Source organism: Pezoporus flaviventris, unplaced genomic scaffold (assembly GCF_033815535.1).
Source record: "Pezoporus flaviventris isolate CSIRO_AGI_PZ_B2104156 unplaced genomic scaffold, CSIRO_AGI_Pfla_v1 ptg000005l, whole genome shotgun sequence".
NCBI classification, from domain to species: domain Eukaryota; kingdom Metazoa; phylum Chordata; class Aves; order Psittaciformes; family Psittacidae; genus Pezoporus; species Pezoporus flaviventris.
This window is the reverse complement of record NW_026892553.1, coordinates 10,945,306-10,962,422: the sequence shown is the minus strand read 5'-3', so window position 1 is coordinate 10,962,422 and position 17,117 is coordinate 10,945,306. Positions and strand designations below refer to the sequence as shown.

Sequence of the window (17,117 nt, the reverse complement as noted above, 5' to 3'; positions counted from 1 at the left end):
GAAAACACTGCCCCATACAGAACAATGCACTACTGTATCTGTTTGTTGTTTGCCTTGTCTCATTAATGTTTTATCTGTGTTAGCTACTGCATGCTGGCTAACGCAGTAACTTGTAATCCATTTGCATTCATTTTCCCTTTCTAGTAAAGTCAGATTGCAAATAATCTTGAATAGCTCATCACTGAGGACAAATGCCAAAGATCTTGCACACAAATCATGAAAACAGTGGGACCATCAGCCAAGCTGCTGTTAAGAGTAACCAGTGTCTAACTCTGCTCCAAATTAGCACTGGATCGTGTTGGGTGATGGAAGCAATGAGGCAGATCGTATTTTTATGATGTGAAATGTAAATAGGTAACGCTGACCCTGCGTCTGCTTCTGCAGCTGGTGAGACCGCTCTTCTGCTCCTGGTGTGGCCTGTGTGTGGTAAGGGGACAGGTGCTGGGCCCAGTGAGGTGGAGGTGCTGGTCATGGTTCCCTTCCTTGCGTGGCAGGTCTTCCCCGAGTTGTCTTCTGCACCAGGCTCCTGCTGCAGCAGCAGCCTTAGTGCCGACCGCAGTGCAAACATAAACCCCGAAGTTCTCGGCTAACTGAACTGTTTTGGTCTAAAACTGAAAATGGGACGGCTCCCTGTGGCTGTGAGGACAAAAAAGCGTCCAACCCGCTTTATGAAGGCATTTTAGGGACACACTAGAGGCTTCGCAGAGGCCTGAGTGTGCTGCGGCCCGGGACGGATATTGCGGAGTTGCCCCAGCCTGCGGAGCAGGAGCAGACACAAACACAACTCTCACCGCCGCCCAGAGCGCGGCCGAGCCCCGGAGTCCGTCAGCGGCGTCTCCACGACCCCCACTCAGCTGCCCGGGACTGCCGGACACGGGCTGCCACATGGGCCAGAGCCGGGCGGCTGCGCAAGGCCCGACGGGAGCTGTAGTCCTGAGGCAGCGGCACTGAGCGGCCAGCCGGTGGTAAGGACTTCAGCTCCCAGCATGCCTCGGGGCAGGGCGCCCCTCCCGTGGTCCTCCTGCCGGCGGCGGGGCTTGACCGCCGGGCTGTGTGCGTGGAGCGGGAGGCAGGGCGGCGCGGTGGGCATGGGCGGCGGTAGCGGCGGTAGCGGCGGTGGGGAGTAAGGCGGCCGCCACGATGTGGCTGAAGCCTGAGGAGGTGCTGCTGAAAAATGCCCTCAAGCTGTGGGTGCAGGAGCGCTCCAACCAATACTTCGTGCTGCAGAGGCGGAGGGGCTACGGCGAGGAGGGCGGAGGCGGGCTGGCAGGTACTGCCCCCCCCGGGGCCAGGGCACGGTCTCCGCTCGGCTCAGGGGCGGGACGGGGCCGCCTCAGGCCCGGGCTGTCAGGGGCGGACGAGGGAAGGGGCCGGAGGAGAGGCTGAAAGGGGGAGGGTGGCTGATCACTGCTCCTGGGATCCTCGGTCCAGTGGGGAAGGGAGAGAGGGGGCGGCCTGCCCGAATTTCGGCGCGTTGACCTTCATGGGGTTTCTCATGTGGTTCTCTTCCACTCACCCCCCGTTTTTCTTGCGTGGGAGAGACGTTTGAAGACGTCCCGCTTGGAAAAAGGAAGGGTCGATTAAGTTTCCACCACACTCCGTGTGGGATGGGGCCTGCGGGTGCTCCTGGGTGCAGAAGATCTTGGTGGGATGTACATCCTGGCAGGGCTGGGGCAGCTGGCTGGGCTGGGCTGGGCTGGCTGCTGCCTTTGGTGGGTGGTACGTGGAGCTGAGATCAGTGCCGCCCGACACTTGGTTCTAGCTTAACAGCCCTTTGCACCAAGGGACACTTGGCAGGGTTAGATTTGCAGCTTGTTGGAAGAGGGCACATGGAAGGAATGATGCGTCTCTCTTACTTTGGCAAGATGCTCATTCCACATCCCTTTTCCTGCATTCGTCTGTGGCTGCTTGAAATGAGCTCCTGCTCGGGCATTTCTGGTTGGTTATTTTAGTAACAAGCATGTGATTTGATGGAGCTTGTCAGGAGAGGTGAGTCAGGAAAGTGACAGGGCATTGACCACTCTATAATAAACTTTATTTCATGAGAACTTAAAGGTATGGAGCTGAGTTTCTATTTTTAATTCTTGTCTGTCTGTATCATTGTGCACTGCAGGGACCCCAGCTACCACTGAGACCTCTGTTGTGGTAGCTGTTCAGATGAGAACTGACTCCTTCATAGTCTGGTGGCATCTGTCATTGACCCTGTCAAGGAGAAATGCTACAGGGAAGCAGAGTAAAGTTATTTCTGGATGGAATATGATTCTGGAGTGTTTTGCATCAGTTGCATCTCTTTGGGTTTTCAAGGCTCTCTCTAGTTGCGTCATCATAAATCAAGCTGTGTTAAACATGAGGCATAATTATCTTGTTGAAACACTTATCCATTCTACTGGATGAAAACACAAAGTCCCAGTTTTTGGGTGATGAATTTCAGATGTAGAAATATCCCTTCCAGCTGGAGGTGGGGCTTTCTTCATTGACATCTGAACCACTTGGAGGGCACAAGTTAAGTGTAAAAAGAAGGTATCACAAAATCCCAGATTCTCTTTTAGGCATATCATACTATTATAGATAGATAATGCTAGGCTTCATCTTGGAACCAAGGGTGATATTTCGCAACCTTGGAAGTCTAAGTGAGCCAGTCTCTGGCCTGGTATCTTTGTAAGCCATATAAAGGTTGTCTTTCTGTGTGATAAAATTCATGTAAGAACTGTGACTGAAGTGAAAGAATGAGACCTACAATTAGGTATTTATTTAAAAACATCCTCCTAGGCTTACAGCTGAACAGATAGCTGGTCCCTCCTAGTGCCCTTTGGTTTTTGTTGAAGGTGAGGCTTCTGTCACTAGTCTTTTGTCCTTGATGGCATTTGACAGCATGGAAAACCACAAATGGGATGGTTCCTGTAGTATGCTTTTTTTTAATGTGTCATGACACATTTTATTTCTGTAGCTTTTCTCATAATGTTAGATTCATACAGATTTCATCTGTACAAGTTATGTTTTTCACTGGACAGAGGCAAGAAGAGTGAGATGTTACTGGATTAAAATTGTAATTAAAGATTAACAAGGAAATTGGAAATAATGCAGTTACATTTGTGTTTGCAGGTTTGGAAATATTCAAGCCCTCTAGGTACAAGCAAGCATAATTTGCCATGCGTGATTTAAATTTTATGTTGCTATGTGTCACTCAAGAAAATTAGTGCTTGCTTTAGAAGAAAATCCAGTGAGCAGCTATTCTCTTAAGAGGTCATCACAGACATGTCAAGTAAAATCTTATTCTCCTGAACAGCATTTTTTATCTGGTGAGGTGAGACTAGAGGTAACTGGCAGCATTGAGGGACTGGGGAGGTACCAGTGAAAGAGGCAGGTAGCAGTGTAAGACTAAGTGTTCAGGGAAGGGAGGAGCAATGCCTCAGGACCGGAATTGGAAGATGAGCAGTGCTTCAGGGTTTGAATAGCAGTAAAACTGAGGAAGCAGTTAGCAAAGGATTCTCAAGAATAGATGAGTACACTTGGTTGGGCTCCTTTAAGTTGGATAGACTTTAAGGAGGGGAGATGTGAGTTTCAAGAAGCAGACAATAGCTGGAGAAGGTGCAGACCAAGGGTTAAAAATAGATGACATCAGAGAAACTTCCCTGAAGGAAGGCTGGGAATTCTGTTGCTGTCCTTCTGTTTAGACAGAAGGCTGCAGTTGAATTTGTTTGTATGGCCAATACAGACAAATTCACCAATTTGTGATCTGTGCATGATACAGTTTGCTCCTATAGCTTGGAGCAGAACAGCAGACAGCCTAGTTCTGAGTTGGCCAGTATAGATGAAAATGGACAGAAATACCTTGTGCTGGTTTTGCTTACCCTTGGCTCTCTTCCTGCAGGTGTGTGCCTGCTTAGCTTTACATGGATGCACGTGCCGTAACCAAGGTCTAGTGAGATTAGGTGTGTTAGTCACAAGGATGTTGCTTCAGTGATAGTTTAGACAGGACTTTGGCTATGAGGTGGGTATTCCGGGAGTAGTTATATGAATGGGTATTTGATGTCATAAAATACCAATCGTTCACTGAAATTCAATCAAAATACTTAATTTCTGCTTCTGTTGTTACAATTTGCCTCTTTCTGCGTGAGAAATTGAAGTAAAATGCAACCATGAGAAGAGGAAAACTTTAAATGAAATGCATGGTTGGAACTAGTTTTCCCTGCCTGTTGCATATGCTGCACTTGGAAAGGTAGGGAAAAACCCTGACTCTTAAAGTCCTGCATTTTCTGTGGCAGCTACTGCTTATAATTTTCCCTTCTTTTAAGGGTATCTTTATTGCCACAGATAGGCCAGACAGATTGACACATAAGGGCTTGGATACACACCTAAGTTTAATGAGTTACTGTTGTTTTACCTGAGTCATAACCACTGACCATAATGTGCTTGAGTTGCTGTAAATGGATATTAAATCTTTTATTCACTGAAGGCTTAGTTAACCTGTTTTACATCTCAGTTGACTAAGAACATTTGCATCTCAGCCCATCTCGGTATTCATTAATCTGAGGTTTCTTAGTCATGAGATCAAGTTCACTTGGGAAATAAAATTAAGAAAAAAATCCAAAAACCACACTTCTGTGCTTAATTTGAGGAAGCAGAAAAACAGGGTCTTACTCAAAAGTTAGCATGTGTGTGTTTTAAATCAAATACACAGAGACAATGGCTTTTCTTGGTTTATATGGTATGTATTTGTATCTTAGTTTGTCTAGTTAAAACTGGACCCAAATGCTCTGTAAAACTATTTGCTGTTATGGGAGGAAGCTTTATCCTGTCTCTGTGAATAAATATTTGCTGCGGTAGAGATTTACAGTTTCAGCCTCCTGCATTGTTGTAATTTGGCAACAGTTCACTCTGATGTGTGTTTCTCCCCTGATCCTGTATTCTGTGCCAGAGAAGCCTTTGTGGAAGTTACATAGCATCTGCTGTGTTACTCTGGTAGATTTGGTGTCAACTGACCTGCATCTTTTGATCTTTCTTTTAAAGGTGTTGATGAAATCAGACCATTTCAGTTGTAGCTGGGATACCTGAATTTGTCTTTGCTTAATTATACAGCGGGTTTTGGTTTTGTAGTAAATCTGTACATTTCCCGTGCTATTCCTATTGGTTATATTCCTTGCAGGAATCACATTGCCTTCAAGATTTATTTTTCTTTTTAATTCATGCTTTATTAACAGGTTGACTTAATGGTACGAACCCCCCTAAACAATCATTTGAAGTTCATGATTTTTATTCTTCATATTTACATTTCTTCAAACCTAAACATTTTAGTTGCCATGACCTAGCTATTAAAAACCTCTCTCAAGGTTGCTGTACGCTTTCTTGCTGTGAGATGTCCTCTGTAGGATTCTATGGAGTCTTTTCATGTACCTAAGCAGAAAGCTTACTAGAATGCCTATAAATGGTTTTAGCTCTTTACCCCACACTGAAGCAGTGTGTTCCTGAGGAACTGCACACTATGGGAGGGACCCATGCTGGAGCCGTTCATGTGGGAAGGGCTGTTGTAGAAGTTCATGGAGGACTGTCTCCTGTGGGAGAGACCCCATGCTAGAGCAGGGGAAGACTGTGCGAAGTCCTCCCATGGGGAGGAAGGAGGAGCAGAAACAAGGTGTGAGGAATTGACTGCAACCCCATTTCGTATCCTGCTGTGCTGCTGGAGGGGAGGTGGTAGAGAAAATTGGCAGTGAAGTTGAGCCTGGGAAGAAGAGAGGGGTGGGGAGAAGGGTTTTTCAGATTTGGCTTTATTTCTCATTATCCTACTCTGATTTGACTGGCGATAAATTAATTTTCAGTTCCCGAAGCTGAGTCTGTTTTGGCTGTGACAGTAATTGGTGAGTGATCTTTCCCTGTTCTTATCTGAGCACACAGGCCTTTCCTTATGTTCCTCCCCCGCCCTGGTCCAGTTGAGGAGGGGAGTGATAGAGCAGCTCAGTAATCTTGTCCAGCCAAGGTCAACCCACCACAGCTGTCACAGACTTACTTAGTTTACAGTATTTTTCCCCTTTTGGTTCTACTCTGGTTAGCCTTTGAATTCTTCAGGTTGTAGAAGTGAGCAGTTGTTGCCAAAATGAAGCTGTGTTGTTGCCACTCAGGGAAAGCTTTTACAGTACTTTCAAACAGCTCCTTTTAATGATGATGTAAATAAACTAAAAGCGAGAACTCAAGTATACATCAAAGCGTCTATTTCCAAAATTCACAGTGTAATGGGGCTGACCAGTGTTGTGCTAATAGAACATTTTGGTTTGTAAGGAACTGTTACAGTCCTATAAATATTTTATGTCCCTTAACACTTCTAATGTTGCAAATCAGGTGGCTGTCTGATCCACTTTTAATATAATTAATTATTGACCTCAAAGGCACTATTATGCATTAATGTCATGCAGGACAGTGTCGAACGCTTTACACAAGTTCAGGTAGATGACATCAGCTGCTTTGCTTCTGTCCATCAGTTCCGTAGCCCCATCATAGAAGGCCACCAAATTGGTTGGACAAGGCTTCCTCTTAGTGAAGCCATGCTGGCTGTCACCAAGCGCCTTGTTGATTTTCATGTGCCTTACTATGGTTTCCAGAAGAATCTGCTCCAAGATTTTGCCAGGCACAGAGGTGAGACTGACTGCTCTGTAGTTCCCAGGGTCCCATTTTCCCCTTCTTGAAAATGGGGGTTATATTTCCCTTTTCCCAGTCATCAGGAACTTCACCTGACTGCCATGATTTTTCAAATATGATGGACAGTGGCTTAGCAACTTCATTTGCCAGCTCTTTCACGACCCGCGGATGGATTTCATCAGGTCCCATGGACCTGTGCACATTCAGGGTCTTAAGCTTATCTCAGACCTGATCTTCTCCTACAGGGGGTGCTTGATGAAATAAATATAGAAGAAAGTGGTGTTGCCCCCAAACAGTAAAATGCTGGGCAGTTATTTTCATGTAGCAATTGCCATAAATTGGTACAACTGAGAACAAAATTCATTGCTGATGTATTTTGGTGCATGTCTCTTGAGCTAATTTTGGTATTCTGCTAACCAAGTATTTTAGAGACTTCTGGGAAGAACACAGCCTTATTTCAAAGCTATTCTAGGTTCGTTGCCCTTTATTTTATTTTCTAAGGTATTTTACCCTATTTATTTAAGCATCAGTGGTATTTCCCAGTAGTTTTACTCACGCAGATATAAAACAGAAAGTGTTTTCTAAAAGCAGAGCCCTTTTGCCCTGTAAATGTGCATCACCTTCTGTATCCACAGCTGGATTCATTCCCTTAGTGAAGCAAGAGGATTTAAGTGGAATCTCTAGTAGAAACTAGGGGATCTAGCTTTGAGCAGGGGTGAGAGTAAATGACCTCAGGTAGCTTATCCCTAAAATTGATTGTTTGAGAGCAACATGTATGGCATTTCATTGGCAAGGGGTTAGCAATTACTGGAGCTGTTTTTAAGATGTTTCCTTGCCTCCCTTATGGAGATAATGCTAGTGTCTAGGCTGAGCAGCTACTGATCCTTTTGTTAGTTACTCCTTTATTTTACAGCTAATATCCTTGTCATTATATAGATGAGTTTTAAATTTCTGCAACCCTGAAAATGAATCATTCTTCAGTGGGCTTGCGTGAATGGAGTCAGCAGAGTGCCAGCAAACCCCTCAAGCTGTGCTCATACTTGCCTGAGGGAACATGTTTTTTTGATTTCCTAATGGGAAGGAGCAATAAAAAGGAGTGCTTGCTGAGAAGCACCCAACAACAGTTATGGAAACCCTACCTGATAGCATAGTGTTCAAAAAACTCACTGCTTATAGAGCACTTCCAGGACTAGGGTAAGACAGTGAGACTCTGCTGATTCCTCACAATATGCTGGTGGCCACAGCCGTAGAATTAGTTTGTAAGGTACTGAGAATTTATCGGCTTAGGTGCAGTCCTGTGGCCTATATCACATTTGTAGACAAAGCAGTGTTGTCTAGTGGGACTGTTGATAAAGTAATGTTTTTGATTGATGTAGTGTCCTGGTCTTTTGGGGCTTTTTGTGTTTTTCATTACTTCGGGCTTTTTGAAGAGAAGCAAAAGCATTCTGAAGCTTGAATAACTACAGCAGGGTAGTCATACAGGCTTTATGCTGAGTGTGTATCATGGAAAACTGTTCTGAGGGTGATTGTCCGGGCTTCTCAATTTTGTCTTACTTTGCTTTCTTGTATTCTCTCACAGTGGTTAGTTTTCAGAATTTGAGAGGGCATTAATGGAAAAAGAGTGGAACAAAAAGTACCAGAAGCCAACCTAAAAATTCTGAAATAACTTTTGAGAGATGCGTTTGAAATGATCTAAATTTAATGTGATTTGCTGTCAAGGATGGCAGGCATTTTCTAACTCTAGTGTGGTATGAGCAGCAAAACTTTTGTGTGTACAGGAAGTGTGATGCCGTGTTCATGTGTAAAAATGGTGGGATTTTCATAAGAAGCAGACATAATGGAATTAGTCTCTTGTAAGAGCTGTTTCCTGTGGCTGGAAAACAGTACAACAGTAAATGACTAACTAAGAGGTAGTTCAGTTACTGCTTGTGCTCGTTGAAGGCTGGGAACTACTGTTACATTTCAGATTGGCCTGTGATTTACCATACTACATGGCTGTTGCTTCCAAGGGGGTCATCTCAAAATCCTTCATCCTCATTTTGTATTTATAATGGCTTTTAATTCCATCACCTCACAAAGAGGTTCCTCGTGGAGCACTTTTTGCTTTACTCATTTGTGCTTATTTTCTCAAGAGTTCCTTAGTCCTTATTTGGGTATCATTTCTATTCACTAAGAAAGAAATTAGAAGTGAGTGTACATTTCGAAACCTTAGTTTCACTATGCTATATACATTTTTTTGAACACAACAGGTCTGCTTGTGGGAACATTAGATGCGGTTTTGGATTCTACATCGAAAGTCGCCCCGTTTCGCATTTTGCATCAGACACCAGACTCCCAAGTTTACTGGTCCATTGCATGTGGTATGTACTCTGATCTGGTTTTAGGTTAATTCTTTCACATCATTATTCATTTTCGTGACCTCTAAGTGGTTAAAAATCATTTGCAAAACTGAGGTTGAGTGTGTGGTTCCAGGTTTTCAGAATATATCTATATCTATTACAACTTCCTGTTGCCTACTTGCTGCAGGTGCTAAAGCCTTGGTACTGTCTTAGGATAACAGTAATATAATCTTTTCGTCTACAAGCTGCACGTCTAACTTGGCACAGTTTAGAATGATAGGGGTAAGTTAACTCTTGAGAATGCTAAATGTGCTGTAGGTAGGAATAACAGCAGCTACTTATCCGAATTTTATTTTTTTTTTCTACTCTATCTTTGCTTTTTAAAGATCCAGGTTCCCAGTCATGGTCAGAACTGGATTATTCCTCATATCTGTTGCTCTTATAGTGTAAGAAAGTTCTTTCTTTTCCTCATGTGTTATTAGTCAGTATGAAATAGGAAAGAAAGTTGACCTTGGCAGTGGAATATGTGATTTTTTCCAAGAGCATGCCTTTGCTGCCATGCATGGGTTCATTTTGTTGCCTTTTGGTTTTGTTTTTAGTTTTAAGTTTTTCAGCTTTTCCTGAAAATGAAATCTGAATTCCTTTATAGAGCCTGATTAACTACTGGGTATCCAAAGAGACCTCCATTCCAGAAGTTGAAAGAATGCTTTTATTCTTTGCATGCATCATTTATTTTACTTCTGGGGCATGGTCTTGTCTTTATATTGAAATAATACTGTCATATGGTCTAATGCTAAAAAGTCACTGTTGTGGAATTAATCTAGTTCTAAGGCTTTTTGAAAACACTGTAAACATAGAATCACAGAATGAATTGGGTTGGAAGGGACCCTAAAGATCATTTAGTTCCAACCCTACTGCCATGAGCATCTGTAATGACAGTGAAAAAGAGCTATATATTTTAGTTAATTTTTCCATGGTTTGATTTTTTTTGAATCAGTAGTGGTTTTTAAAGAAACAAGACTCCATCTAGACTTCTCCAGGCTCCAGGCCTTCTTTTTAGTCGCCCCTGGCAAAATATGAGCTTTGCAGGAAATCAACCATTCTGCAAACACTTACATGCATGAGTAATTCCACTAGTAAGTGCTGTGCTGATGTTACATTGGATTTTGCTGTTAGCACCTTATTATGAATCTTCATGGCTTCACCCTAAATGAAAAATTGTGTCTCTTGCTGCCTTTTTTATCCAGTTAGCTACTTTCAGAATGCAAATTTGTTCTTTTAGGTGTTTAGTTAATAATTTACACATCTCATGCAGTAATGCTAATCTGTGCCTGTTCATGTTCTGCAAGGACTTCTCTGAAGGGCAGTAGTCAGTGAGAGAACATTTTAGTAGTGATTTCATGTAATTCAGTACCTGTCACTTTAAAAGGGCAGCTTTATAAAGTTGATAGAATTTGAACAATTTGTGAATTGGCAGTAAATAAAATTTTGGAACTGCTTCTGAGAAAGTCAGAACTGGTGGTGACAGGCTGTCAAAGAGGTACTTTGATAAGTGTGTTGGAAATACACTCTGGGGAATTCTAATGGTCAGGCCTTGGGAAAATACAAAATGTTATCTTCACCTTAGGACTGAATTGCTATCAGTTCTGTGCTGCGTAAGGATACTTTACAACAAAAGGCTACATACTGTAGTTGTACTCTGTGTTCAGAACCAGATTGTTCCTCCTGTGAAGAAATTGAAAGGCTACATTTTGTTCTTACTACTAGATATTAAAGATCTGAGGCAGTGCTCCCAAATCATTTAAATATTTATTAAAATGTTTAATCTTTACTGTGTCACTTTCATGCCTCAAATTTGTACTGTGACTCAATAATTGGTCTACATGTCTAGTCTGAGAAAAACAATTAGTTTGCAATTTAATTGCTATGTTAATTACTCTTCACATAATTTTTTAAAGTGTTGTTGCAAATCCACTCTGTGTAGTGCAGTATAACTGTTTAACTATATTTAGAACAATTTCTGTTCATTCCCAAGGCAACTTTTAACTAATTCTGTGGAGTCCATTGAAAGTTGTTTAATTACTCTGGCAAAGTAAATTAAGAAAAAAGAAATTATTAAAGGTGTGTTCTTGCTTAGGGGTATTGATAGTGTGTGATTACACTGACTGATTTTATTTGTGAGCATTCCTGTGGTGGATGAAGCTGTCAATTAATTTATATTCTAGAATCCCTTTATTCAAGCCTATGCAAATTCTATCCCTCTCTTTCCCTCTTGCTGTCTCCAATCTGTTGGGGAGCCACCTGTCTTTAGGTACTGACTTAGTCCCAGATTGATTTTGCTGGATTTCTACTGTTGTTTCACTAGTAGCATCTCTGCCTTTTACCTGCTACCACTTGCATAATTTGTAATTGAGTATGTGAAAAGAGAAAGGTGAATTATCATAAGAATTTTCAAGTTGGCCTAGCACAGTTCTGTAATTATAGAAGTAGCTGGTGGGTAAGAGTGTTCATTTGTGTTTAAAGTAAATGAGTACTCTTAATGTATTTCTGGAAAGTTCAGGTGAGAGAAGTTTTTCCTTGCTATATAGTTGCAGTGAAACCTAAATTAAAATCAGTGTAAAGTAGGTAAAGTGACACGGTTTTCTTTTCTTTGAGGTGTTTGAAAATGCAGGGTGTATATTTTTAGAACACTGAATTTTATCTTGAAGTTTTCTACATTCCTTATGGTTGTTGTTAACAGGTGTTTTAAGTTATTCCTCCTCTTGCACAATGGGATGCTTGGAATTACAGCATAAGCAGAACTTTATAGTAGGTAGGATGACATTGCTTCCTGAATGGTGGTTGCCTAAGCTTTGGTTGGAAATATAGTTAAAGCGTGACTTGATAGGGAATGAGATAAAACCGTGACTTATACTGAGCACAAGTAAGCACCAATTGCTTGTTTGTTGTAAGGAGCATAGATGTTTTAAGTATCCAAAGAGAAATCTTTGCTGCCTTCAAGGCTATGGTGGTGTGGGCTTTACATCCTTACACATGTTGGAAGGGATTTTGCACAGCAGGTCTAAGTCCTGGAGTTCTGCTCTGGAAGCTGTTTGTGGGCCAGCGATGAAAGCTGAGGGTATTAAAGGCCCAGATTTAATTTTCTTCTTAGTCTCATGAGTTTGATTTCACATTTCCCACCTTCTAGATGATTAGACTGGGACTGTCTAGCAATGCTTTGCCATTCGTGCTGAGGAGGTACTGCTGAGCTGTCATTCCAGGTCAGGCTTCATTGCTGAGCCTGACAATGTTGATAAAGCTGAGATGCTTCTGGAGGTATAGGCTAGAAATGTAACTGCATAAAGGGCTTGAAGATAAAAACAGAGCAATGCACATTTTCAGTGTACACCAAATACGTTTTTAGTGAACACAGGAGTTGGACAACGTGTATCTAAATTACTCTGTGAATCAGGAATTTAGTAAGTATTCCCTTGATTATTATTTTCAGTGAAATAATTAAAGTTTGTTCTAATTTTAAGTAATACATTCTTTTTCAATCAGGATCTAGCAGAGAAGAGATAACAGAACACTGGGACTGGTTAGAACAGAATGTTATGAAGACTTTATCAGTATTTGATTCAAATGAAGATATTACGAGCTTTGTCCAGGGAAAGATAAGAGTAAGTAATAGGCGCATGATATAACTGGTAAAGGCCAGCTGTTTATTTTTGCTCTAAACATGTATGAGTAATGTGTCCTTTTTACAATATCAAAGGACAGCATCATAATGCTAAATACTTGTGATTGAGTAGTATGTAGCTGTTAACTTCAACACATTTCAGTGTTCCTGTTCATCTGCCCCACAGTTAAGGTTGTTTGACATAAACTGTTCTTGATAAATGATACACAAGATGCCTTTAAACAATGGTCTAAAACGGTTGCTAAATTATTTCATAATAATTTTAATAGTGCCTGGAAAGCATATGTTTTTGTGAAGGTGCAACATTTCACTTTATATATGCTAAATATTTAGCCCACGAATTCTTATAATTATGTGAAGAAAATACATCTATTTCAGAACAAGAGACCGGGGAGTGTGTATCTTGCCTAAGTTGTGTGGGAAATTTGGTGGATGAGTCTTAAATAGCACATTTGATTTGTGGCCTGTGTTTTGGTCCTCAGACTATTCTTCCTGTTCTAAAATTTACTATCCTATTAGGAGAATGCTACACTGTGTGTGTGAAGGTGCATGTATAGTACCCACCTGAGAGGGTGCATATATAAAGTAATTGGTTCTTCTGTTTTAGGGTTTGATTGCTGAAGAGGGAAAAGGTTCTTTTGTAAAAGAAGAAGATCCTGAGAAGTTTCGTGAAGGTCTTATGAAGTTTGAAAGGTGTTTTGGATTACCAGAGCAGGAGAAGTTGGTGACCTATTACTCATGCAGTTACTGGAAGGGCAGAGTGCCCTGTCAGGGATGGCTGTATCTTAGTACCAACTTCCTTAGCTTTTACTCTTTTTTGCTGGGAGCAGAAGGTAAGCAGGCCTTGATGCTAAGCCTAGTCCCTTCACATTTTACTGTTTATCTTTCAGATTTGGAAGAGTTCTTCCTATGTCCATCTGGAGCAGATGTCAACACAGAGTAGAAAAAACTGCAAACATCAAATACTTATGGAAAGGAATACATTGTGTAACTTACTACACAAAGTCCATTAGTTTTCTGCCTGTTTAAAAGCTTCAGAGAGAAGGCAGAAAGAGAGAAGTTGCCTGTAACAAAAAGTTGTCTATCATCTTTAGTTCATATTACGTATTAGCTCAGTCTCTTGGGGATTACTGTTATTTCTTCACACACAGACTTAATCCACATTGCTGCACTGGTGATAATTGCACATATATTTTTCTGTTTGAAATGCCTCTGTTAGTGTGAGCTATAACTTTATTTATGTAAAAACTAGAAAGCATAAAGAAGGTAGGATCCTTTCTAAGCTAATTTTCATTTGTGTTGGGAAATGTCCTAGCTAATGGGCATGGTTCCTCTAAATGCCAGTACCTGATCAATGTACTTTAAGAAGCCCTACCGGTAAACTGTTGAAGTGGGGTGGCTTCTGTGATGGTGTTTGCTTGCAATTTGCAGTTTCAGATAAGAGCAAAGAAAAAGTCATGTAAGCTTTGTATTTTCATACATAGTATGTCTTTAATGTTTTTCTTTTTATGAAATTCTTTCTAATGGAATTATTGTATTGTGGAGAGTGTTCTTTTGCTTGTCGGTTTGTAGCCCTTTCCAAGTGTGTTATCATTTAATTATATTGCTTAATTATATTTTATTAGTGCTGTCGACTACAACTTTTCTTAATACAAGGGTAGCAGCTAATGAGAAGTTACTTACATCTGCTTGTATTTATATTTTCAGTGAAACTTATTATCTCCTGGGATGAAATATCAAAACTTGAGAAGACTTCCAATGTCATTCTGACAGAGAGCATTCATGTGTGCTCCCGTGGGGAAGATCATTATTTTTCCATGTTTTTACACATCAGTGAAACATTCCTTCTCATGGAGCAGCTGGCAAACTATGCTGTAAGGAGACTGTTTGACAAGGAGACATTTGAAAATGACCTAGTCCTTCATGACCCCCTGCAGATCACCAAGAGGTAATACATTACCTAAGAGTGTACTGCCCTGGGCCCAGTACTTTTTCAGGCAAAGGGGAAGAGAATCCTTGTTTCAAGGAGATAATATAAATGTCAGCAAAACTGGTGTTCTCTTAAACAAATGTCTCATTAAAATTTGGAATCCAAGCAATATGAAGCCTTGTAATTTATTGTTACTCTGCAGTAACAATACAAAGGCAGGCAGTGATCAGACCTTGAGAGCTGGTCTTCAGCTACAGGATTTATAGTAGTTTTAGCCAAAATTGTGTTAGGTTTAAATGGACTATCTGATGGGTAGGAAGCACAGCAGATTAGCATGTATGTTTGTTTTTCTGCACTGCCTGTAGGCCCTGAGTCACCACATGCTTTATTGTGTGAGAACGTGCAAATCTATTTCTGTTTTTTTATATATATATATATATATATATATACATGGGTGTGTTTAGATAGGTGTGGTCCTGCCCTTTGTTGCCTTTTAAAGCAAAATGCTGAACCCTCCAGATGGACCCCACAGTTTATGGGAGAGCATGATGTTTTATGATCTTTTCACAAGGAGTTTTTAACTTTTGTATTTGTAAAGACATTTTAAACTTACTTATTTTTTCTTTTCTCTCTCCTACCCTGTTTTTTGTTTTGCTTTTAATCTAGAGGCCTAGAGAGCCGTGCCCACAGTGAGCAGTTTAGTGCATTCTTCAGGCTACCCAAAGAAGAGACCTTGAAGGAAGTTCATGAGTGCTTCTTATGGGTTCCTTTCAGTCACTACAGCACCCATGGGAAAATGTGCATTTCAGAAAACTACATCTGCTTTGCTAGCCAGGATGGCAGCCTGTGCAGTGTAATCATTCCACTAAGAGAGGTAATGCAGAGTCCAAGCCAGTTATAACAGTAGTTTTGCACTTGTGTAGTTTAATGCCAGTTTAACAGATTTTTATTAGAATCTGCTTACTTTACATTATATTATATGTTTTCCCCTTCCTTGGATACTGCATGTAGGAATCCCCTTTGTAGGTTTACAGAACTGCTTTGTTCCCTGTGTTCTCTTTCCATTTTCTATTTACTCTGATTTCATTATCTGGGTACAGAATCCAAGTATTTTAATACCTTGGGTTTTTTTTTAATGAAAAAACTTGTGCTTAATTCTTCAGATTGAGTTAATGAGAGATACTCAAGATAAAAAGTAAAAAGTTGGAAAGGGCAAAGGATCTTGAAGATTATAATCCTTCTGCCATGTTTCTTTCTTATCTCAGTAGCACAGTTCTTTACACAGCATTTTAGTGCTGTCTGCTCAAAAGTCTGTAGGAAATTCGATGGACAGTCATCAGTGAGCAAGTATCAATGCCATTACAGTTGATAGTGTCAACAGACTGAATAAGGACCATATTGTAAAGGACACATGTTGTAAAGCATTCCGGTTTCTGTATTGTAGGTATACTGTAGAATAACTTCTGGGAAAAAAAACAAACATGCTTTTTCATCCGTTTCTTGAATTCATGTGATCTGGGACATTGCCACTTTCCAGTTTTCCAGTCTTAAAAGCTTTTCATCAGTCTCCAGATGTATTTTACAATGCCCTAAAAGTTAGCCAGGTTCTGTAATTGCTGTACATACTCTGTGTACATACTGCCTGACACAGGGGGGTGAGCTGAGCTAATTTCAACAATGCATATGGCGTTCCCCCCTTCCATAGCCTGTGAAAAGCAATAAGAGCCTGTGTTAAAGGAGCTGACTCTAAATTTATTCTTGTGGGTTGTCAGGCCTTCACTGTTTATTCTACAATACTGCAGAGTTACTTTATTTCAGTGGTATTTTGTGTTTTACCTATAATATTGAAAAAACATCAGCAGTGGCAGTCAGGCTAGCTGTTCATGATAGTCTCACTTGTATTATTAAAGTGTATTAGCTGTTCTAATCTGTAACTGTTCCATCATGGCAATTAAAATCAACTCCAGCTATCATGTAGTATGACAGCTGTCTTTGAAAGGGTATTCTCAATAGAAAGTCATTCTTGTGAAACTTGGGTTTTTTATTACTTGCAAGAGCCGTGTTTTGTCAGATTTTGGATGATAAGAACAAAAAGTAACAGGTAGGAGATAAGATTTGCAAATAAGATTATCTGGAAAAACCTTCTCAAAGATTTTTGGTACTCTCAAAACTACCTATCATAATACTTAGTACCGTGTGATAAACCAGCTCCAGACTGAACTTTAGTGTTACTAATTCTACCTGTGTGGCGCTTCATATTACTGTTTCATGTACACATGTATTTTTAACAGGTTTTCTCTTTTAGAAGTAAGCTGGTAAAATTTCTTGCCTAATTTATGTATCCTTGCTTCTGTAGGTCACAGGGGTGGATAAGGCAGATCCAGCAAACAGAGGAGTCAGCATTAGTACCAAAGGAAAAACAGCTTTTCGTTTCACAGAGGTTAGAGATTTTGAGCAGCTTGTGGGAAAGCTCAGAATGAAATGCAGTGCAACTTCAAGTCCACAACACATCATAAATACAGAGGTAACTGCTTTGCTA

At 40.9% G+C, this 17,117-nt stretch overlaps 1 protein-coding gene across 5 annotated transcripts in view; it reads left to right on the top strand.

Annotated features, from left to right (window-relative positions):
- The first annotated feature begins 1,009 nt into the window (after positions 1-1,009).
- TBC1D8B (TBC1 domain family member 8B) overlaps positions 1,010-17,117 on the top strand; it is a 33,405-nt gene continuing 17,297 nt past the window's right edge. The window contains exons 1-8 of one of the 5 annotated variants that reach the window (XM_061445996.1): positions 1,152-1,270; positions 7,567-7,832; positions 8,880-8,990; positions 12,510-12,628; positions 13,256-13,481; positions 14,356-14,596; positions 15,245-15,452; positions 16,935-17,102. In XM_061445996.1, the coding sequence (XP_061301980.1) occupies positions 12,563-12,628; positions 13,256-13,481; positions 14,356-14,596; positions 15,245-15,452; positions 16,935-17,102 (909 nt within the window). In that variant the 5' untranslated portion in view covers positions 1,152-1,270; positions 7,567-7,832; positions 8,880-8,990; positions 12,510-12,562. Of the gene's footprint in view, positions 1,271-7,566; positions 7,833-8,879; positions 8,991-12,509; positions 12,629-13,255; positions 13,482-14,355; positions 14,597-15,244; positions 15,453-16,934; positions 17,103-17,117 lie in introns of all 5 variants that reach the window. The other 4 variants (XR_009741963.1, XR_009741962.1, XM_061445993.1 and 1 more) reach the window with 4 other exon arrangements.